The sequence below is a fragment of the Macrobrachium nipponense genome, chromosome 6 (assembly GCF_015104395.2).
Source record: "Macrobrachium nipponense isolate FS-2020 chromosome 6, ASM1510439v2, whole genome shotgun sequence".
In the NCBI taxonomy this organism is placed as follows: Eukaryota; Metazoa; Arthropoda; class Malacostraca; order Decapoda; family Palaemonidae; genus Macrobrachium; species Macrobrachium nipponense.
In genome coordinates this window covers 34,490,950-34,513,791 of record NC_061108.1, presented here as the reverse complement: position 1 = coordinate 34,513,791, position 22,842 = coordinate 34,490,950, and the positions used below count along the sequence as shown (strand labels likewise).

Here is a 22,842-nt window from a genome sequence, read left to right as displayed (position 1 = left end):
ATGATGTGGTCCCCTTATTTTTATGCTAGGGTGACACATCTACATTTGCAATGGTTACGGTTTTGTATACTAAGTCATATACATTTGTTTTATTATATTATTGTCTAAGTTTGTTCAAATTCAGTTTATTATTATAATTGCTTTATTTACTTTGTACATATTAACTATACACAAATGTTAAGATCAACATATATTCCATGTAAGCCCTGTACATATATGTTAACTTTAAGTTAATTTTAAGGAATATTTTCTAACTTTGTATCATTGTGTATGTATATTTCTTAGCAATTATATTTCTTTATTTTATTTTTAAGTTTATTGAGACCTTATTTATTTTATTTATTTATTTTCTTTACAATCTTGTGCTAATTCTCTGGTACGATTTCACGCAGCGACACGAACTGAGCCCAGAAAAGGGATTTTTGACGTGTAGGAAAAATCTATTTCTGGGCGATTGGTTCGTGTCGCCAGCGAAATCCCACCCTACCCATACCCTGCGCTCAAGATTGTCTGCTAACTTCAGGATGGCCACCAGAGGCGCAGCAGTCGGCAGCATGGATGGAGTAGTAGTAGCTGCTGCCCACTCTGTGGGTCGGCTCCCCTCTATGGGGGTGGGGGTTTTGTAGTAGGAGATTTCTATTGTAAGCGGTTCGTGGTAGTGGTCTCACTCGCCCTAGTGTTCATACCGACACCCTCTTGGAGTGAGCGAGTCAGTAGTACTGACCTTTTCTTTTATTTTATTTATTCTCTGGTATGTGTTTAGTGCATTTACCTTAGAAATAATGGATTAAAGGATATTTCGCTGGCGACACGAACCAATCGCCCAGAAATAGATTTTTCCTTACGTCAAAATCCCTTTTTTATGCATTCAACTTACCTGTCAGATATATACTTAGCTGATTGGCACCTTTGGTGGAGGTAAGACAGACTAATCTACTGAAATAGACAGGAACAACATATGTTGTAGGTAATAAAATTAAAAACCTTGATTCTTCCTACCTGTGTTAGCGAAAAGACTTCATGGCTACTGCCTAGGAGCCCGTATCGCTTCAAGAGCCTCAGCGAGGTAGTGACCTCATGCTAAGAGTTCTTGATGGTCTGTTTTACAGGGGTCTTACCCACTTACGCTTCAGAACCTTAGGATCTTTGTCAATGGGGTCCTATCCACTTAAATGACAAAACACCTTGCCTATTGGCATGATCATAGAGCACGACACTAATCCCGATCACCTGATCCTCATTGGGGTTAGTACTACGATTGAAAGGAGTCATCCCCGAACATCCTTTCAAGCAACCCACAACTCAACAACAATATCAAAACTAATTATTAAAATTATTAAAAAACAAATTTAAGGATCGCGTCTGCTCCATTTCCCAGCATAGTATCCGCTGATACATAAGGTCCAAGAGCGAAACATTTATCGTATGTTATTATAACATCCTTTAAATAGTGGGATGCAAATACTGAATTGCACCTCCAATAAGTTGCTGCTAAAATGTTTCTCATGGACATATTCTTCGTAAAAGAAAGGGAAGTTGCCACAGCCCGGACTTCGTGAGCTTTTTTGTTCACTCTCAGCAGGCTTTAAAGAGTTCTCTTGGCAATTCCTATGAGCTTCGGTAATTACATTTCTGACAAAGAATGCCAGTGCGTTCTTTGACATCGGTCTCTTGGGGTTTCTTACCGAACACCAAAGACCTTGTCGACATCCCTGAAGCTGTGTCTTCTTTTCTAAATAAAATTTTAAGGTCCTGACTGGGCAAAGGGACCGATCCAACTCTCTTCCTACCAGAGAAGAGAGTCCCTTGACTTCGAAAACTTCTAGGCCAAGGTTTTAGAAGGGTTCTCATTCTTGCTAGGAAAAGATCCTGGAAAGAAATGACAGCCGAGTCTTTTCTAAATCCCACCCGAGAGTCCAAAGCATGCAATTCACTGATCCTCTTAGCAGTTGCGTAGAGCCAACAGGAATATGCATTTGCTAGTAAGATCTCTGAATGAGATTTTATCTATAGGTTCGAACCTGTCCGACATCAAGAACTTTAGGACAACGTCCAGGTTCCAACTCGGAGGAATCAACGATCTCATTTCTTAGTCTCGAAAGACCTGATGAGATCATGAAGATCTTATTATTCTCGAGATTCAGCCCCTCTGTTTCTAAAAACAGCTGAGAGCATTGCTCCTATATCCCTTGATAGTTTTGATACGGCCTTAATGGATTTCTTCTCTCAAGAGAGGAGAAAATCCGCGATTTCGGTTACAGAGGGTATTGGAAGAGGACAGCTTCTTCGACCTACATCCACTACGGAAAACTTCCCACTTCGATTGGTAGACCCGCAGGGTAGAGGCTCTGCGGGCTCTAGCAATTGAAGTTGCCACGTTCTTTGAAAAGCCTCTCGCTTCTGACCAGTCTTTCGATAGTCGAAAGGCAGTCAGGGAGAGACTTTGCATGTTTTTTGTGGAACCTCTCGAAGTGGGGTTGTCCTGAGCAGATCTGTCCTGTCTGTAGAGATCTGGGAAGTCCACCGTCCATTCCAGTACCTCTGTGACCAGATTTCAGGAAGGCCAAAAGGGAGCAATTAGAGTCATTCTCATTCCTTCCGATGCCACAAATTTCCTTACTACTTCCCCCAGCAATTGAATGGGGAAAGGCGTATGCATCTATGCCTGACCAATCCATGAGGAGGCATCGATCGCTGTGGCTCTGGGATCTTCTTCTAGCGAGCAGAAGTTGTCCTCTTTATTTTCCTGGAGAGGAACGTGGCAAACAGGTCGATCTGGGGTCTCCCCCAGAGTGACCATATTTGTCTGCAGACTCCTGAGTGGAGCATCCACTCTGTCGGGAGAATCTGGGTTCTTTCTGCTCAACCTGTCCTGCCCTTAGGTTTTTTACTCCTTGGACAAACCTTGTACGCAGAATAATGCCCCGTTCCTCTGTCAGGTTATAGAGCTCTCGCTATTTCGTTCAGAAGAAGAGAGTGAGTGCCTTGATTCCGATGTAAGCCAGAGCTGTGGTGTTGTCGGAATTGACTTGAACTACCACCCCTCTGACTTCCGCTTCGAAGTATTCCCAGGGCTAGATGAATTGCCAGGAGTTCCTTCGCATTGATGTGCAGAGTAGTTTTGTTGTCTGGTCCAAATACCTGCTACTTCCTTTGGACCCAGTGTTTGCTCCCCAACCTGTTCCGAGGCATCGGAAAACAACACTCGGTGAGGGTTCCGAATCAAGAGGGACACCCTTCGTTCCTTGTTAATGGGGTTAACCACCACTTTAGGTCGGATTTTATCCCCTGTTGGATGGGAAAAACGTCTGACAAGTCTCCTGTCTTTTGACTCCACATCCTCTATAGATAAAATTGCAGAGGTCTGAGATTTAATCTTCCCAGGGAAATGAACTGCTCTGAACGAGGAAAGGGTGCCCAGCAGACTGAGCCATTCCCTCGCCGAGGTCCGTTCTTTCCCTAAGAAGTTCGAGATCTTTTCTAAGCCTCGAGGTAATTCTGTCTTGAGATGGAACGCCCGAAAACCCGAGAATCCATCTGTATCCCCAGATAGACTATGTTCTGTCTGGGATCAATTGTGATTTCTCGAGGTTCACGAGCAGTCCCAGAGATTTTGTCAAGTTCAAAAGTCTTCTCCAAGTCCTTCAAGCACTGAATTTCCGATTTTGCTTATTAGCCAATCGTCCAGATAAAGGGATATATTTATCCCCTCTAGATGTAGCCATCTCGCAACATTCATCATTAGCCTCGTGAACACTTGAGGGGCCGTTGAAAGGCTGAAGCATAGGGCTCTGAATTGGTATACTTTCCCCTGCATCATGAATCGGAGATATTTCTTCGATGATGGATGCAGGGGGACATGAAAGTATGCATCTTGTAGATCTAAGGAGACCATCCAATCTCCTGGACGAAGAGCCGCAAGAACCGATTTTGATGTTTCCATAGAGAACTTTGTGTTCTCCACAAATCAGTTCAATGCGCTCACATCCAGGACCGGTCTCCACCCTCCGAGGATTTCGGAACCAGAAAAAGACGGTTGTAGAATCCTCGGGAATGCGGATCCCGAACCACTTCGATGGCCTCCTTTTGCAACATCTGTTCTACCAGTTGCAATAATGCTTCTTTCTTGGCAGGGTCCCTGTAATTGGGGCTGACAGTTTTCCTCGGGTTCGTAGTCAAGGGAGGTCTGTCTCGAAGGGGATCATATATCCCTTTGTTACCACGGAAAGGGACCAAATTTCTGCCTGTTCTCCGAGCCCATTCTTCGGAAATTTCCGAAGTCTGGCTCCTACCGGTGCTTGAAGACTGTTTGTCTCATTTCGCTCTCTTGACAGGTCTGAAGGAAGACCTACCTCTCTTCTGCACTCCTCTCTTCTAAAAGAGGGTCTGGCCGAGGTACTCCTCGAAAGGGCTGTTGAGGAGCCCGAGTCTCTCTCTTAATAGGACCCGAAGTCCTCGATTTCTTTGCAGATTGGGCCAAGAGATCTTGTGTGGCCTTTTCTGTCAAAGAATGAGAAATATCTTTTACTAGATTTGAAGGAAACAATTGGTCCGACAGAGGAGCATACAGAAGAGATGACCTCTGAGTAGGAGTAACTGCTTTCGTCAGAAAAGAGCTAAATAAGACTCTTTTCTTCAGAATACCAGTTCCAAACAGAGAGGCCACCTCTCCTGATCCAATCCTGAACTGCCTTGTCCATACAGGAAAGGACACTATGAAGGACTTCTGGACTAAGAGATCCTTCTCTTGTGTCTTTTTGGCCACACCCCAAGGGACCAGTCTAAGAAGTTAAAAACTTCTAAGACATTAAACAATCCCTTGAGGAGATGGTCCATCTCAGAAGTCCCCCATGTGATCTTTGCTGATGACAAGGCTTGTCTCCTAGACGAATCCACCAGATTCGAAAAATCTGCTTCGGCAGTGGACGGAGAGCTAGACCCCGTGGTTTGCCCGTCTCGTACCAAATTCCCTTCTTTCCTGATAGTCTGGAAGGAGGGCAGGTAAAGACTGTCTTCCCCGCCTTCTCCTTGGATTCCAACCAATTTCCTACGAATCGGAGAGCCTTGTTCATGGAATGGTTGCTTCATTTTAATAAAAGATGATTGTTTCGGGACCTTCATGCCTGTAAATAAGGACCTTGGAGAAGGAGGAGCAGTCGGGCTTAAAGAGTCCCCAAACTCTTGAAGTAAGAGGGCTGCCAGCGTCTTGTAATCTGACAAAACCCGGAGCCGAGTTGATCTTCAGAGTCCGAAATCTCTTCCAAAATCCCATTCCGAAGAGGATTGTTTATTTCCAGCAGGAGACTGGCCTCTTGCAACATCCACCCCACATCTCGCAAGAACGACGACCTCCTGTGCGATAACTTGCATCCCTACGAGAGATAGGTTGATCCTGCAAAACGACCTTATCCTTCTCCTGGCAAGAGCGATGGCCGCTTGTGCGACACCTTTCTCTCCTGTCAGACGAAGGATGTTCCTCTCTATCGCTTTCTCCGGAACCACCTATGTCCTGACAAGGAATACGGCCGCTTGTGCGACAACTATAGTCCTTGTCAGGTAAAGATTTATCCTTCCAAAAGCCAAAAACAAATCTTCCTGGCTTAATTGTCTTTTGGAAGAAGTCCGTCTCTTTATTTGTCACTTGTGGCTCATTGCGCCGGGTTTGGCGCTCGTGATTCCTTGCGCCAAGCTGGCGCTTCTGGCGCATTTCGGCGAGAATGGCGCTTCTGGCGCATCTGGCGCATTTCGGCAGGGTGGCGCTTCTGGCGCATCTGGCCGCAGGTTTCGCCAGGCTGGCGCTTCTGGCGGCATATGGCGGATCTGGCGCTTCTGCTCTTCTGACTCGTATGGAGTCTCAAACGCATCTGGCGCATTGCGCCAGGTTGGCATTTTTGGCGCATTCTTATTACTCCTCTGAGTATAAGCCGAAACTTCCGTTTCTTCTTTCCTTCCCTTCGTCTTCTTTATAGGAAGGAGAGAGTCCTTTCTCCTGGAGTTTTCCTTAGTAAAAACTCCTACTAAGGCCGAAAGTTGCTCCTGCACATTTAGGATAATTTTCGCAGCCGCATTCTCTTTTTCCTTCCCTGATTCAGGTGAGGGATGTCTAGAAGCGGAAGGAAACTCCCCGATTTCCGTTTAGGAACCAACTCCTTTTCTTCTTCTCACAAGGTGATAGATCGGAGAAAAGTCAGGGCTTGAATCCAAAGTTGGAGCCTTCCAACTTTCTCTTTAAGGGGCGTGACAGTTCATCAGAACTCCGCCCCTTACATTCGGTGAAGAATCTGACGAAGAAAAACACTTCTTTAGGATGCTTTTTCGATAGCGATCCTTGGCAGTTCGGGTCGTCACAGAATCTGCCGAGGGACGCCTGATCGGTGGGGATTCTCCGTAACCTCCGTACGGCTTTCGACATTCCTTCTCCTCTGGGCCTGTGAGCTTGGAAGAGGTCTAGGCCTGGGAGCGAGACAGAGCCGATCAGACGCACCCTCCACTGCACTAGGGACACTTAATTCCACTATCACTGTGCTTACCTTTCAACGTCAGCATTTGACGTTCCATCCTTTGTAGCGCAGCTTTAAGATCTGCAATTTTTCCGTTGCCGGATTTGCAGTCTTAGTACTAGAGGAAGAAAGATAGAGGTTTAGGGTTAGGTGTTAATTTAATAGGCTCGTTAGAGCGAGACCTACTTACACTTCTGGAGGAAGCCTTCCTAGCCCTATCCATATCTAATTTCCTTAAATATGAATTTAAATTCTTCCATTCTTCCTCATTCATATTTACACATTCATCACAGGTGTTAGAAATTGAACATTCATTCCTTCTACACCCCTTACAAACTGTGTGAGGGTCTACCGAAGCTTTCGGTAGCCTCACCATGCATCCCTCATTTACACTGTCTTCTAACCGTAAAGCTAGAATCCGACATCATGATGAAATATCCAAAACCAAGTCCAAAAAACAGTCCACGAAAGAGTATGCCAAAACCAAAGATCCAATACGTACCACAAATAACCGCTTAGAAGATCAATAGCGTTGATGAAAAAACACGAAAATCAAATCAGGAGTAACAACAACAATGTTTGCTGTCACGGCCGATAGAGAAAATCTGTCTTAGAAAACGGGAATGATTCCTATTCCCGCCACCAGCGTCGGGGCGGTAGATCACCTGACCTACCTGTAAAGTGTGCCGCGAAATTCGAATTTCTATCGGGGACGACGGAGTCTATAGCTAAGTATATATCTGACAGGTAAGTTGAATGCATAAAATTAAATTACTGGCACTGATTTGTTTTTTTTTTCTTTTTTTTTTCCTTTGGCCCGCATAAATGTGGGAAATATATAATGTGGCCCTTACATTGAAATGTTTGGAGACCCCTGATATAAACCCATAATAAGACTACTAATACTTGACATCAATAACATTGAGATTACAGCATATTATATATTATTACAGTAATCTCTCAATTATGTGGATTAACCAAGTGAAGGGCAAAATAAAGTAAAAAAAAAATGTACGGTGTTCCCCCATATTTGTGGGGATGGGTACCAGACACCACCGCGAATAGCTCGAACCCGCGAATAGTTAGAACTCCTCTCTAAAAATGCTTAGGGGTGCGAAGTGAGGGGTGGCTGCGACTCAAAGGGTAGTAGGTATCCCTCCCGAAGAACATCCACTACACAGGTCTCGGCTCCGTAGCGCTGCCAAGTTGCCCAATGGCTCTTCGGCTTCCGCTTGGCAGGTCTCCCACGGGAGTAGGAGGCTTGGAAGGAGGGCTGATGCTCACTCCTAGAAGTAGAAGACGAAGGCTGAGTCTTTCCTTGCGATCTCGACGAAGCTAGTGTCTTGGAAGCAGAGGAAGAGTTAGCCAAGCTCCCAGGCTTGGCCGCAATTGCTCGAGGCTGCCCAGAAGCCTTCAAGACTGCCTGGTGTACTAGGTGGTCACTGTCATCAGTGCGACGCTTTTCCACCGCAGCGTCCACCATCTCTCTGGGGAAGAGAGTGGAGGAACCCAGCAACGGTCCATTTCGTAAACCCAGTCACCTCTCAACCGGCTGCCCTGGTCACCCGAGCCAGGACAGAGTCCCAACGTCTAAGGACCAGGTTGGCCCACAGGTTGGCCGTCTGGTGGGCGAGGTAGGAGATGGCTCTACCTCCAGACGGGCACAGTCTCCCAAACGCCGAGTCTTCCTCGGGAACGATAGCTCCCGAGGAGGCTGTGACTCTGGACACCGTGAGGGACCACAGATCCAGCCAGGAGACTGCCTGGAAGGCTGCCATGGCAGTCGCTTCCAGGGCCGATGCCTCTTGCTGTGAAAACCAGAGGTTTTCAGCCAGTAGGTGATGGAGAGGCACCCCCGGAGTTAGCCTAGCTATCTCCGGGTCAACCTGCTTGGTCGGCAATGGGTCCACCGACGGCATGTAGAAAAGCCACTGGCAAGGCAGAGGAGGGAGAAGCAGCTTGTCCGACCTGCTGGACCTTAGCGAACCCTCCTGTCCGGAGACAAGAGCGTCGACCTGGCCCAGCACACCGTCGGCCAAGGTGGATCGGGGTAAACCTACCGTTGCTCTGGGTTCCTTTTTGGGTCCCCAGAATGACTCCAACCTCGATGGAAGTTCGGAGGGAGCAACCACCGATCCTTCCCCGAGGTCGTTGTGCTGATGAATCAGCGCAATGACCTCTGTGAAGGATCTCTGTATCTCGGGGGTGATTGCGTCCTGAGGCGATGGACCGTCAGATCCATCCAGGCTGATCACCTCTCAAGACACTCCTCCTTCAGAAGGAAGAACCTCGCCAGACCCCTCGTGGTTTCCTCCAACCAATTGGGCATACGACCTGCTAGGTCCAAGGACCAAGCCAGGGTCATAGGCTCTCAAGGCGGGACTGTGAGGAGTGCGCTCCTCACGGTCACCCCTGCTTGCCTCGCTCCTCCCGGTGTAGCCCAAGGAGGTTGAAGGGACAGGTAAGGTAGACCTGACGCTCCTACCCTGCCTACCAGCGGAGCCGGTGGGCTGGGAGGACTGCAGGCGATCGCCAACCCGCGGTGGTGATCAAGCTACAGGTCAATTCCAGCAGTCTCTGTAAGGAGAAGCGCTAGACCAAGAATGGTAGCGACGGTCTCGTGGGTCAGGAGAACTGCTACCAGTCGTGTGAGCCGTCCGGTCCCGGTGGGAGTGACGGTCGGATGATTAGTTGTGTCCACTGACGCGGTGAGAGCGAGCCATGTCCTCTCGATGCGCCACAGTACCTGGTCCAGCCTCAGCTGGACCTGGTGACCGGGAGGGACCTCTTCCTAGCCTCGACACGTGGATGGTCTGGTGGGTTTGATTGATTGATTTATTAATTCTTACTGGCGTCGCAACGACAAGGTTATTGACGCCGTATCATTAAAAGGAATTGCAAAGGAAAACGTCAATTAAAATGCTATAAATATGTTTATATAAAATCTGTCAAGAGAACTACAGAGAACCCAAAAAACACACGAAATACCTATCTCACCTACACACCTATTTCAAATTAATTGTAAACAAAAAATACAAGCAACATAGGCACCCCGCAAACTTCCAAATTCTACAGAGTTCTGTCAAAATAAATAGATACTAAAAGTACTAAAACATTATATATGGTAATAGATCTATCAATTGGAGGTAAATTTTATGTACATAAAAATTTCCTGATCTAAAAAGACTTAAAAGCAAATGATATACACTGACACATATAAACACATATACAACTCAAACATCTTGACCAAACTAACCTAAATTTTTTCAAGAAGACCTGCTTCTCGAAGGTAACTAAAAAGCTTATCCTCATTAAAATCTCTGCCTATAATGGCATCCAGTTTAAGATCCATTCTTCCGACTACGTTAAAATGACGGTTCCTTGCTGATATTAAGCTGGGCATCTACTATTAAATGTTTTACTGTGAGGGAACAAGACAATCCTCACAAAATGGTTCAGGGTCATTGTTCATTAAAAACCCATGAGTAATCCGTGTGTGGCCGATCCGTAACCTACATAATGCAGTCTCTTTCCGACGGTCTTCTAACATATAAAGCCAGGGGTTGATTACATCAGTGAGTTCTCTCATTTTATTATTACTCTCTATTGTCCAATAGAATTGCCAACTGATTCTACAGTCTTTTTAATTTCAGGAATGTAGTCTGAACAGGGAATTGCTATACTTCTTGGATTTTTTTGATGTACCTAACTTAGCCAATTCATCAGCTCGTTCATTTCCAACAATACCAACATGTGAAGGAACCCAGCAGAGGTTAACTGCCTTCTGTTTTTGTTTTAATAAAAACAACCACTGTTATTTCCAGTACCACAGGGGGGTGACTGGGATTAAAAAGATGCCAAAGCTTCCAAGGCACTCTTGGAATCACTAAAAATGGTAAAAATTATCTCCTTCTAAAGTTACAATTTTCTTTAGGGCTGTTAAAATGCTAAAAAGTTCAGCAGTAAAAATAGAAGCACAACTTGGTAATGCACCACTAACAACTACTGTCAGGGTATACCACTCCAAACCCAACGCCTGCACTGGATTTGGAGCCATCGGTAAAGATTGCCTTGAGTTGTTATGTTTTTTCAGCATGGCAAAAGAATTTCTGCTTAAGAATATCACCTGAACAGTCTGCCTTGCAACCAGAAAACCATTTACAATATTTCACAGAGGGCAACTTCCATGGAGGGAATCTTGAAAAATTTTGCTGGAATTACTTTTCCTTTTATTACATTGAGCTCCTCTAATGCACATTTACCCTGTATCCAAAAGGCTTTGGATATGAAGGATATTTTTTCATAAATACAAAAATTGCCTTTAAAAACCGAGTATTGTAAGATAAGGACTCAGGAATTCTCTGTATGCGGTACCAATATTTACAACAGGTCAAATTTCTAATCAAATCTAAGGGCATGTTCACCTGCAATCCACTATAAACTAGATATTGGAGAGGATCTAAAGGCTCCTGTTGCAATTCTAATTCCCCCATGATGACTGCATTCAAAGTATCTAATCTCCTTGTCGTAGCTGATGAGTAGATTTCTGACCCATATGCCAATTTTGAAGCAACTATTGCTTTATAAACATGTAACAATGTGCTGGTATTTCGTATCAGCCCCCTTTCAATTTGTATGACCTAAGACTTTTAAACATCTCAAGGCCTTCATGCATTTGACTTTGAGGCTCCTGAGATGAGCTTCCCATGTCAACCTCTGTCAAAGATGACCCTAAAAACTTTGTTTCCTGTGCACATGCGAGTCTCTGTCCATTTAAAAACAGATCTGGGTCTGGATGAAACCCTCTGATACGGCAAAATGCATAACAACTGTTTTGGCAGAGGAAAATTTAAAACCATGCTCAGCTGCCCAACTGTTAACTTTATTTATTACCAACTGGAGTTTTCGCTCTGCAACAGACATTTTAGATGCAGCACACGAAAATAGATAAATCATCAACGAACATTGTTGACATTACATCTTTGGAATTTTGAGGGCTATCCCATTTATGGCTAAGGCAAACAGAGTGACACTTAACACACTTCCCTGTGGTACTCCTTCCTCTTGTTCTTTCAAATTAGACAGAGTACTACTACTGACTTTTAAAATAACGGTTTTTTTAAAAAGACTTTAATAAAAAGTGTAGTTCTCCACGCAGACCAATTTCATGCAAGACTTTCATAATTCCATGTCTCCAGGTATATCATACGCCTTTTCTAGGTCAAAGAAAACCGCCACATAATGCTGCTTGGAAGCAAATGCCTGACAAATTGCATTCTCCAAACGTATCAATACATCTGTGCAAGAATGCATACGGCGAAAGCCACACTGAGATGATGATATAACTCTTCTTTGATTCTAAAAACCATAACCAACCTAAAATTTACCATTTTTTCCATAAGTTTACAAAAACAGGAAGTTAAAGCTATTGGTCTATAGCTTGTAGGGACAGATGAATCTTTCCCTGGCTTGACAAAGGGTAAAACTGTTGCTATTTCCCAAAACACTAGGGTAACCACTCTCCTTAAAAATTCTATTAATAATACTTAAAATAAAAAATTTATTTTCCTTTGAAGTATTCTTGATCATTTCATATAAAATTTCATCAGGTCCAGGTGCAGTGTTTTTACTGTTACCAAGAGCAAATAAAAATTCCTCCATGGTAAAAGGCATTTATATAGATTTAGATTTAAAAGAGGTAAAATCAAGTGTTTCAGACTCTGCTAATACTCTCTCCCTGTAGAATGGAGAATTTTCATCCCTACTTGATATCATTGCAAAATGTTCTGCAAAAACATTGCTTACAGCCTTTGAGTCTGTTATAAAGTCACCGTTGACTTTTAAAACTGGAAGGGGACTAGGATTGTACTTTCCTGCTATTTTCTTAATAACTGTCCAGATCTTGGTCATAGGTGTTTTTCCAGGTAATTGTTGATATAAAAGTGCCCATGATTCTCGTCTCGCATACTTTATTTGCCATCTGAATTTAGCTCGAGCCTTTTTAAAGGAGATCAAGTAGCATTCACAGCGATGTCTTCTGTACCTAGTATAAGCTGCTCTCATGGCTTTATGTCTTATTTTGCATTGAACATTCCACCATGGAACAGGCTTCCGATGCAATTTTCCACTGGTTTTTGGGATTGCCTTTCTGCTGCAAACTTAAAAATCATTGTTAAATAGAACACTGCTTCTCCTATTGTTGGCATATCTTTTGCATCTAGTTTCAGTATAACTGAGTTCCTGGAAAAGGGGCCAATTTGCTTTATTGGTACACCACCTAGGCATTCTGTATACTGGCTCATATTTCTCAGTTCTGATGACAATGGAAATGATCACTGCCGTATAGATCTTCCAATACCTCCCAGTTGAAGTCAATGAATGTATCAACTGGTGATAGATAAGTCAATACATGAAAATGCACCAGTCTGAATGTGAAAATGGGTGGGTTTTTCAGTATTCAAAGGGTCATATCTGAATTTTCTAATGATGAATAAAGATGGTTTCCTCTTTGATTTGTTTAAAATGTCACCCCAAAGTTCAATGTCGACCATTAAAGTCTCCCAATATCAGAAATGGTCGGGGTAGCTGTTCATACAAGTGTGTTAACTGTCGTTCAAGTATTGGGTTATTAGGAGGGAGATACAATGAACAAATTGTGTAAGTCTTTTTAAGTGAATTTTGACAGCTACAGCTTGTAATTGAGTTTGCAACTGTATTTTTGAGTGAGCAATATCTCGTCTTACAAGAAGAGCACTTCCACCGAATTTCCCTGTATAGGGAATGGGATTGGAGTGGAATGCAAAAAAACTCTTTAGGAGTAAGCTTTTTGTTGTTGCTTAGCATAGTCCCTCTTGTAGAGCTAAGCATACTGGATTATAAGTATTAATCAAAACATAGTAGCTCTTCATATTTTGGCGCGAAGTCCCTGGCAGTTCCATTGTAGTATAGCAGAGAAAGTACCTATTTTCTAGAGGATGATCCCCTGTCCAAGATCGTTTTATTAGGTTTTTTCTTCGAAGCTGACATCTGAGTTTTGTGACGGACTTTTGGTACAGTTCCAGATGTCGAAGGAGTACTTAGAGGGTCATTTGAATGTACAAAGTGATCACTTATGAGTGTATTTGAAACAGCAGTATCTTTAGTATTATCTTCGACCCTTGCAGTATCTGGTTTATCATTTTCAGCTAGTCTAATTTTATTGTCTAAACCAAGCTGAACTGAGTTTAACATTTTTGTTTGCCTTAGGTTCTACATTTGTTGCTGCTGTTTTGTATGATAAGATAGTGGGATACGACTCATTATTTTCCATTAATTCCGATGTTCTATGAGGGTCAGCTGAACCACAGGATGGTGAAGGTTTTACTCATTTTTCTTTTTTTGTTTTGAATCAACTTTTTCTACGGATGTATCTCCTTCTCAAGGTGCTTGACTTTTGATTCAGGCATTGTTACAGACTCTTCACTTAAGTCCTCTTGTTGACAATTTTCCCAGCATCCATTTTTTTCTTCTTTATCTTCATTACACTTTTTAAGATTCAATTTCTTTTGTCTTTCCTCATTTCCTTTTACTGCATCTACAAATGACTTCTGGGTGTTGAATTTCTGCAAAGTCTTTTGTCTTGCTTCTTTAAGGTAATGCGCTCTTGAGTCTTGATACAAAAGAAAGTGTTTCTTTTTCAATGAGATACTTGATACATGATTTATGTGCTGCCATTATGGTCTCCCCCACAATTAGGGCAGCATGGAGTAAGTTCACAATTCCCATGCTCTTTTCTTCCACAGTTAAAGCATATGGCTGGTTCATTCCTTTTCTTTTTTCCTACATGTGTTATCAAATGGCCAAACATTTGGCAATGGAAACATCTTCTGGGAGCGGGAATATACTGTCTAACTGGCAGGTGAAGCCATGCAGCTTTCAGAAATTTAGGGAGTCTCAAACAATCAAAGGTGAGTATCAGAGTAGGTGTTGGATATAATATTCCCAATACTTTTTTCTTGATTCGTCTCACATCTACCACCTTTTGATCAGCAAATTCTTTCCGGAGTGTGTCCTCAGAATAATGTAGGAGTTCAGTACTATAAAACTACTCCTTTAGACTGATTCATTGTTTTGTGAGGAGTGCATTTTGCTGTGCTTCCTTCTACAGCACTAATAGACAGTAATTTTCTACTTTCATCTGGTGATGAAACTTCCACAAGCAAGCTTCCGTCACCTTGAGAGGCTATCTTTGGTTCTCTGCCAATGCATTTTACAATATCTCTATGGACATCAAATATATTCAGTTCTTTATGCTTTTGTCGAGATCAAGAGAAAGGTATTTATTATAAGTCTCAGGTTCTTGAGATCCAAGTAAAATTCCAATATCAGGATTAGCATTCTTATTTCTATTATTAAATCTGCTATTCTTTCCTGTTTGTTCTGAACTACATAAGGGCTTGTAGTAACAATCAAAGAATCTTTGATGTTTTCATTGGAGGAGGTTGGGGATGGCAAAGGGAGGTCCTTATCCAGCCTAAGGTTGTCAACGGTTGCCAAAGAGTCGGGGGATCCAGGGGACAATGTACTAGACATATTACCATGTTAGTTTGAAGGAAAAAAAAAAAGGGGGGGGGGGGGGGGGGGGGGGGGGTGAGGGGAATGTACACACACACACACAACAACTGCTTGGAAGACCAACAAGGTATCGCGGACTAGACAGGGTCCGACATTCTCCACCAATGGCACACGTAGAAGTTGCTTCCCCACGGTCTGCCCCATACCCTACCCTTTCGGGATAGCACCAACAAATAGCTTGCAGTGGCCCAGGTATAAGCCAATCTACCTGCTGGGAGTTCTACCCCCACTAATGGGGACAGACTCCCCACTCCAAACATATTGGTGGGCTTCCGGACAAAAGCCAGGAGTCCCATCCCAAAAACCAGCCCCCCCTGGATTCCGATGGGCTGATCCCTGGAGATGGTTCCGCCCTTAAAGAACAATGGGAAAATCCCATCACCATCTCTTGGGTCCAAACCGTATTGGGTGCGACTCACCACCACAACTCCCACGATTAGCTTCGAATCCAAACCCCTCCAAACCACGAACCCCTCCCAGACTCACCACCCAAGGGCAGAGAAATTTTTCGAAAGTGGAAATGTCCACGCAAATTAATGCCAAAAGTTTTGTAGGCGTTCCGTCAGGATCCGGCCTTCGCAAACTTGAAGGCAGAATCCCTTACCCCCTCACCACGTGAAGGAACCTACTCGAGGGGTGGTCTGGTGGGACCGTCACGTCAACCCTGGGAACCGGGGGATCACCACGAGAGCGATCGCCGGCCTGGCGAGAGTCACCTGAGCGACTCTTGCCAGTCTTCCGCTCCGTGCCTGGGTCCTGACAGTGAGCAGGCTCAACGGTCTGGACCCTGGCTGCACGGTCACTGGTAGGTGACCGTACACTCGGTGACGCTCGCGAACGAGTGGCCGAGACAGTTCCTGGTCCAGAGGTGGAACCTGGAACCAGGAGCCAGCGGTAGCTAACACCCCTATGGTCCCCGTCTTCTTCCCTGGGGAAGGAGAGACGGGGCCTGTTCTCGATGGAACGGGAGGACCAGCGGAAGATACCACCTGTCCCACCGGAGTGGGACAGACCCTTAGAAGTCTCTGTGTGAAAATTCTTGTGGGGGGGGGGGAGGCCACCTTCTTCTTCCTTGGCTGTGGGGCCTTGGAAGTCAAAGGGGAAGAGGCAGCAGAAGACGACGATGGAGAAGACGACGACACCTTCCTCTTCTTCCTGGACTTCTTCTTCGTCAGCTTCCTCAGGACAACCGACAGGTCCTCCATCCAGGACGGAGCTGGGGCAGTTGCGGTAGCAACACGGCCCAACTCCACCTGTCTGGAGGAACCTGTGGAAGGAGAAGCACAACCACGGGCAGGAACAGAGACAGCAGGAACAGGCACAGGAACTGGTGGACAGTCAAGCGGGGAGCTCTTCGGGCACTCAAAGTCAGGGGCCGGGGCGAGGACAGCAAAACCAGGCGGCAGAGGAACCATCTCCTCCCGCGGCACAAACGTCAGCGGGGCTTGTACAGCAGCTGAGGGGGTCACTGAAGTCACATGCTGTGTGTAAACCAGGTGCGGCGGCGTGACATACCCTGGTGTAGAAAGGGTGGTGGTGGTCACTGTCACCGTACCATGGGTCACAGGGGCAGCCAGATGTTGCAACACCCCCTGGATACTGGGAGTGTCCGGAAGACTCAACAACCACCAAACCTGCTGGAGGTCTCCACCCGCGGAGGCAGACACACCTGGGGAAGCAACAGTCGGGTTAATGGGGGTGGGGGGGGTTCCTGTTCGCTCAGGGGGGAAAGATCCCACCCTAAACGGACCAAAGACCACGAGTACAGTTCCAGGTTGGGGTGTCGCGCTCCTTCCTCTGTGCTCGACAGATCGAACAAAGAGACGGAACGGGACACGTCCCCTGAGGGGGAGAGAGCCATACGCAGGAGCTGGCTAGGAGGGAGGAAGGAAGATGACGTGTCAAGTCACCAGAGGTGCTGAGGGAGAGCTTTCCGACGACACCTTGGTGACTTTACGTGGCTTCCTCCTCTTCTCATAGAGCTCCCACTGCTCCTCCGACCAGGAAACACAAAAATCACATGGCACGGCCCGAGAACACTCGCGCCCTCGTCACCATGTACACAATACATGAGAGTCCACAGAGTCAGTGGACCTAATGGCCCCACACTTATGGCCCTCCACACCAGGGCACAATCTCCGGCTGGATGGGGTGCAAGGGGGCTTCTCGTCTTCGTGGGCTTGCATGACACAATCTCCGGTTGTCGATGTAAACCAAAAAAAAAAACACACAAAAAAACAATAAGTACTTACAGTGTCACACACACTAGTGATACACAAGGAAAAAGCATTGAAAATAATAGCTTCATTGTTGATACTACAATGAAAATATCACGATGATGGCGGGCAGAGAGGCAAACACACGTCTACATTCGACAGCGGCCGAAAGCAAAGTGATATGTTTACCTCCAGTAGGGTGGGACTCCCGACCATTGGACAAGCAGTTACTACCGAACTACCTTGTTAGAAATCTTAAGACTGGTCCAGCTGGCACTGAATAGTAATTCCTTATGTAAAGGACCGAGGGTTTGTATTACGTGTCAGAACAAATACTGCATAACTGCACTTTGAAAAAATGCATAATTTTCCTTCTCTGGAAAATGACAATTTGGTAGGTGGTTAACTTACCAGTGTTTACACACAGCCTACCAAGGTTCTATCACCAATGATGTATTTTTATAATGCAGCTTTCTTATCAGTTGTTACCTTATTTGCATTGCCATACACGAGGTACAAAATGTGTGTTATCTACTGGCCTATGCTGGGTGTTACACTTACAGTAGGCATTTGTAAAAGTTAAATAGGCTTTGTTCATGTCCATATGTGAACAAATCTTCATTCTTAACAATAGGATAATTTCTAGTGCCTAGCTGGATCCAGTTAAATTCAGATGAAAGCAAGGAATCTTGTGAGATCTGGACATGAGGGTGCATATCGGGTGAAGAGTGGTCAAGGACCACACACCCACGCCACAGTGTCAGTCTTTGTTAAAACCGCCTGGACGAGAGTTGTGGTTGACCTCTCTCAGCCTTTACCCGGTTCATTACCCGTTTTCGCTTGTGTTTGAGAGTGTGTATGTGTGTGCTGTTATTATGGCTTCTGCTCCTTCTCGGCCTGGATGGCGCCTCGCGCCTGACTGACGAATCGCTGTCAGACGAAGACCACTCTCTGATAGGAGGCTCTCGTTTGCTGGAACACGGAACGCGCCTGGAGGAAGGAGAACGCTCTGCTTCCTGTTTCATGATCGAACGAGGAACAGAAGAGGGGAACTTGGATCTCTTGATCGGAAGAGAAGAATCCTTCCTCCTAGGAGGATCCTTGGAGAGTACTCCAACAAGAGAAGCGATCTACTCTTGCATATTCTGAAGAATTCTCGTCGTTTCTCTGTCCTTGTCCAAAGGAGGAGAAGGAGAACGGTCAGGCGCAAGAGGCTCCCAGTAATCAGTAGGAGAGAGCATAGATCTCTTCGCCCTCTTCCTGTCCGATGGCAATTCTTCGGGGAAACGCTCAGGACTCGAATCAAGTTGAGGCGCTTTCCAGCTCCTCTTCAACGGCCGGGAAAGATCCGTAGATCTCCACCCGCGCTTGGGCGATGAAGTCTCTGAAGATGAGAAGCACTCTCGGAGAACGCTTTTGCAGTAGCGATCTCTGGCAGTCTGAGGCGAAACAGAACCTGCTGAAGGGACGTCTGACTGGTGGGGATTCTCCACAACCTCCGTAAGGCTTTTGACATTCCTTCTCCTCTGGGCTTGGGAGCTTGGAAGAGGTCTAGGCCTGGGAGCGTTGTGGAGCCGATCAGATGCCCTCTCCACTACACTGGGGACACTTACATCACTATCCACTGCACTGTTCACTTTAAATTCAATTTGCTTACCTTCCAGCGCTGCCATCTTAAGCTCCATTCTCTTAAGGGCAGCTTTAAGATCCGCAATTTCAGATGTTGAATCTGCAGGATCTGTGAAGGGGGAAGGGGCTGAAACAGACGTAGAAGGGGCAATATTTACAAGAGGAGAAGTTACTAAATTAGAAACTTGATCGCTAGATCTAGAACTAATCAAGGTTTTGGAAGAAGCCTTCCTCACCCTATCTCTCTCTAACTTCTTCAAGTAAGAAGTTAGAGTCTTCCATCCTTCTGCACTCAAATTCTCGCATTCCTTACAAGTGTTATCTAAAGAGCAATCATACCTCCTGCAATGTCTACATACAGTGTGAGGATCAACCGAAGCCTTCGGCATCCTCACCTTATAGCCCTCATTCACACACACTCTCAAAACAGTTCCAGAGTCAGACATATTAAAGCAAAATCCAAACCAAATCCAAAATACAGTCCACAATAGCGTATGCCAATATACAACGATCCAAATACGTCACCAAAAAAGCCAACGGGAAGATCAATTGCGATGAAAATAACGAAATTCAGTCAGAGGAACTAACAACGATGTTGCTAGAACCGGCGACAGAGAAAATCTGATAGAAAACAGGAATGGTTCCTATTCCTGCCACCCAGCGGCAGGGCGGTAGATCACCAGACCTACCTGTAGTGTGTGCCGCGAAATTCGAATTTCTGTCGGGGACGACGGAGTCTATAGCTAAGTATATATCTGATAGGGAAGTTGAATCTATAAAAATGCAATTTTGGACAAATTGTCATTTGTTCCGGTACGATATACAAACCATCGGTCCTTTTACAATAGGAAGACTCACTTCTTGGTGGGAGGAATCCGAGTCTTTTGTGAACAGACTGGAGTTCGCCCAACCTTGGATTGCCTCCCTGGTCGTAAGAGCGAGGGAGGGATCCTAGCCTCTGTCCAATTGATCGGGGTGTGCACCGCAGGATCAATGGTCAGACCTCTGGACCCAAGTAATAGGAGAGAGGCAAGCGTATCTCTTAAAACTAGCAAGCAAGAACTTGTTCCTGTTTGCAAGAGGCAACATAAAGTTATGGGTTTGTCTCTTGTTGGCTTCCACTTCCCCCCCTTGTTGGGGGAAGTGGTGGATATTCACTCCTATCCCTAATGAAAGGGATAGGATGGGGCTCAGTCGAGTAGTTTACCTGCATCTCATCCTTCCAACAGGGTGATGACCGTGTCCCTCTGCCCACAGGTAGAGGGGAGAAAAGATGGGGAAGAGGAGCCAGTCACACTAGCGCCAGCGATCGGGGGGACCTCTTCCCAGCCTCAGCCCGTGGACGGTCTGGGACCAACACGTCAACCTGGGTGACCAGCTGGTCGCTATGAGAGCGGCCGCTGGCCTGGCGAGAGTCACCTGAGCGGCTCTCGCCAGCCTTCCGCTCAGTGCCTTGATCCTGGCGCTGAGCGAGCTCTGGCATCTGGGTCTTGGCTGCAGGGCCACCCGTGGGTGACCGTACACTCGGTACCTCTCGCGAACGAGAGGCCGAGATGGAACCTGGTGTAGCGGCAGAACCTCTAGCACCAGGCGAGGAAGTACCGGTGTTAGCCAGTACCCCTCTGGTCCCCGTCTTCTTCTTCCTTGCGGAAGGAGAGACAGGCCCTACTCCCGAAGGAGCAGGAGGACCAGCAGAAGGACCCCCGTGGGACGGGGCCTGAGAAGTTCCCGAAGGAGCTTTCTTAGGAGGGGTGGAGGCAGCCTTCTTCTTCCGCGGCTGGGTAGCCTTGGAAGTCGAAGGGGAAGAGGCGGCTGCAGATGACGAAGAAGACAATGAAGACGACGACGACACCTTCCTCCTCTTCTTCGTCAGCTTCCTCAGGACAGACGTGAGGTCAGCCATCCAGGATGGAGCCGGGGCTGCTGTTGCTGAAGCAACAGGGCCCAGCTGCACCTGTTCGGACAGACCAGCGTCTGGGGCAGCAACACCGTGGACTGGGATGACATCGGCAGGTACGGGAACAACGGGAACAGCAGGAGCGGCAGGAGCAGCAAGCACAGCATCAGCGGCAGGTACGGTAGGTAGCACAGGTAGGCCAGGAGACGGGGCAGCAGCCAGTGACATCCTGGGTACCGGCGGCAGGTCCAGGGGCGAGCTCTTTGGGCAGCGGAAGTCTGGGGGAGGCAGCACAGCAAACCCGGGCGGCGGCGGCACGCCCCTCCTCGGTACGGCAGCAATCGGCCCCTGCACGGCGGCTGTAGGAGTCACTGACATCACGTGGGGGGAATATACCAGGTGAGGAGGGGCGGCGTACCCTGGAGTAGAGATCGTGGTGGTGGTCACCACTCCATGGGTGACCGTCCCAGACCCCGCCAGATGATGGAGCAGCCCCTGGACACTCGGCACGCCCTGCAGTCCCAACGACGCCCACACCTGTCCAAGGTCATCCCCCAGAGCAGAAGCACCTGCGGAAGCAAGAGTCGGGTACACAGGAGGGGTGGGACGAGCCCCACCCCGAACGAACAGAAGACCCTGAATACAAATGCACGTCGGGTAACGAGCGGCCCCCCCTACGCTCTACGGATCGGGCGAAGATGAAGGACCTCGAAACCCCCCCCCCCCGAAGGGGAAGGAGCCATACGTGGGAGCTGAGCGGGGGGGCAGGAAAGAAGACGAAGTATCGGTTACCAAGGGAGTCGCAGGAGAGCTTTTCGACGACTCCTTGGCAGGCCTTCGTTCCTCCTGCCCCCGCACAACACCCACTGCACTTTTGACCAATTAGAACAATGTTACACGGCTCGGCCCGAGAGCATTCGCACCCTCGGCACCGAGCGCAAAGGGCATGAGGATCAATTCCCGGGAATGAGCGGAAACCTTGATCCATAATGATAATAATAAATGAAAATTAAAAAGAATACTGCATTTACAATTTCACTTTCACTTTCACACAAAAAATAAGGCTCGGGCCGAGAGCATTCGCGCCCTCGGCACCGAGCGCAAAGGGCATGAAAATAAATGAAAATGAAAAAGAACACTGCACTTACAATTTTCACTTTCACACTTTCACCCAAAAAATACAAGGCTCGGGCCGAGAGCATTCCTACCCTCGGCACCGAGCGCAACTGAGGTTCAATCTTCGGAAAGAGAGGAAGACCCCACACTTGCGGCCCTCCACCCCCGGGTACATCTACGGTTGATGGGGGGGCCTGGGGATAGCTCCATGTCCGATGGTCCAAAAAATCAATGTAATAAAAGATGAAAAAGACAGTACGTACTTACAATTCACCTTCAAACACTGACAAACCAAGTTGAAAAATTCACAACAAAAGCAAAGCATACGACAATGAAGCGGGCAGAGAGCGATGGCGAACACGTCCTCACACCACAAGGCCGAAAGCAAAAGTGATTCTTCACCTCCCAGTCGCGCGGCGCGCGCACTGTCGGACAAGCAGTTAACTACCGAACTCCCTTGTTCGAAGCTTACGACCATCCAGCTGCCGCTAGTTACCTTCCTATTGTAAGGCACCGCCGATGGTTTGTATATCGTACCGGAACAAACAGGAATTTATGAATATTTCTCATGGAAAAAATACCACGATTATGCGAATTTCCTGTTAATAATGGGTAGATATGTTCCAAAGAGAAATCAGGAGGAGGTCCACTGTAATTCCTTGTGTAAAGGACCGAGGGTTTGCATACGTGTAGGAACAATGGTGGATTTATTCTTAATAATAAAAACAGTATATTTTGTAAATCCAGTACAAAATGCAGTACTTACACTGAATTTCAAGGACTTTTTGAGTGGTCTTTACAGATGCTGGACGTATATTTAGGGGAATTTTGTGCATATCTAATTTTCTCTGATTAGTTATGTAATTATAGC

General features: G+C 46.4%; 1 protein-coding gene across 2 annotated transcripts in view; it reads right to left on the bottom strand.

Annotated features, from left to right (window-relative positions):
* Positions 1–22,842, bottom strand: part of LOC135216174 (trimethyllysine dioxygenase, mitochondrial-like) — a 189,199-nt gene that overhangs the window by 129,882 nt on the left and 36,475 nt on the right. For both annotated transcript variants that reach the window (XM_064251302.1, XM_064251301.1), the window contains exon 4: positions 22,738–22,842. In XM_064251302.1, the coding sequence (XP_064107372.1) occupies positions 22,738–22,842 (105 nt within the window). The remainder of the gene's footprint in view (positions 1–22,737) is intronic.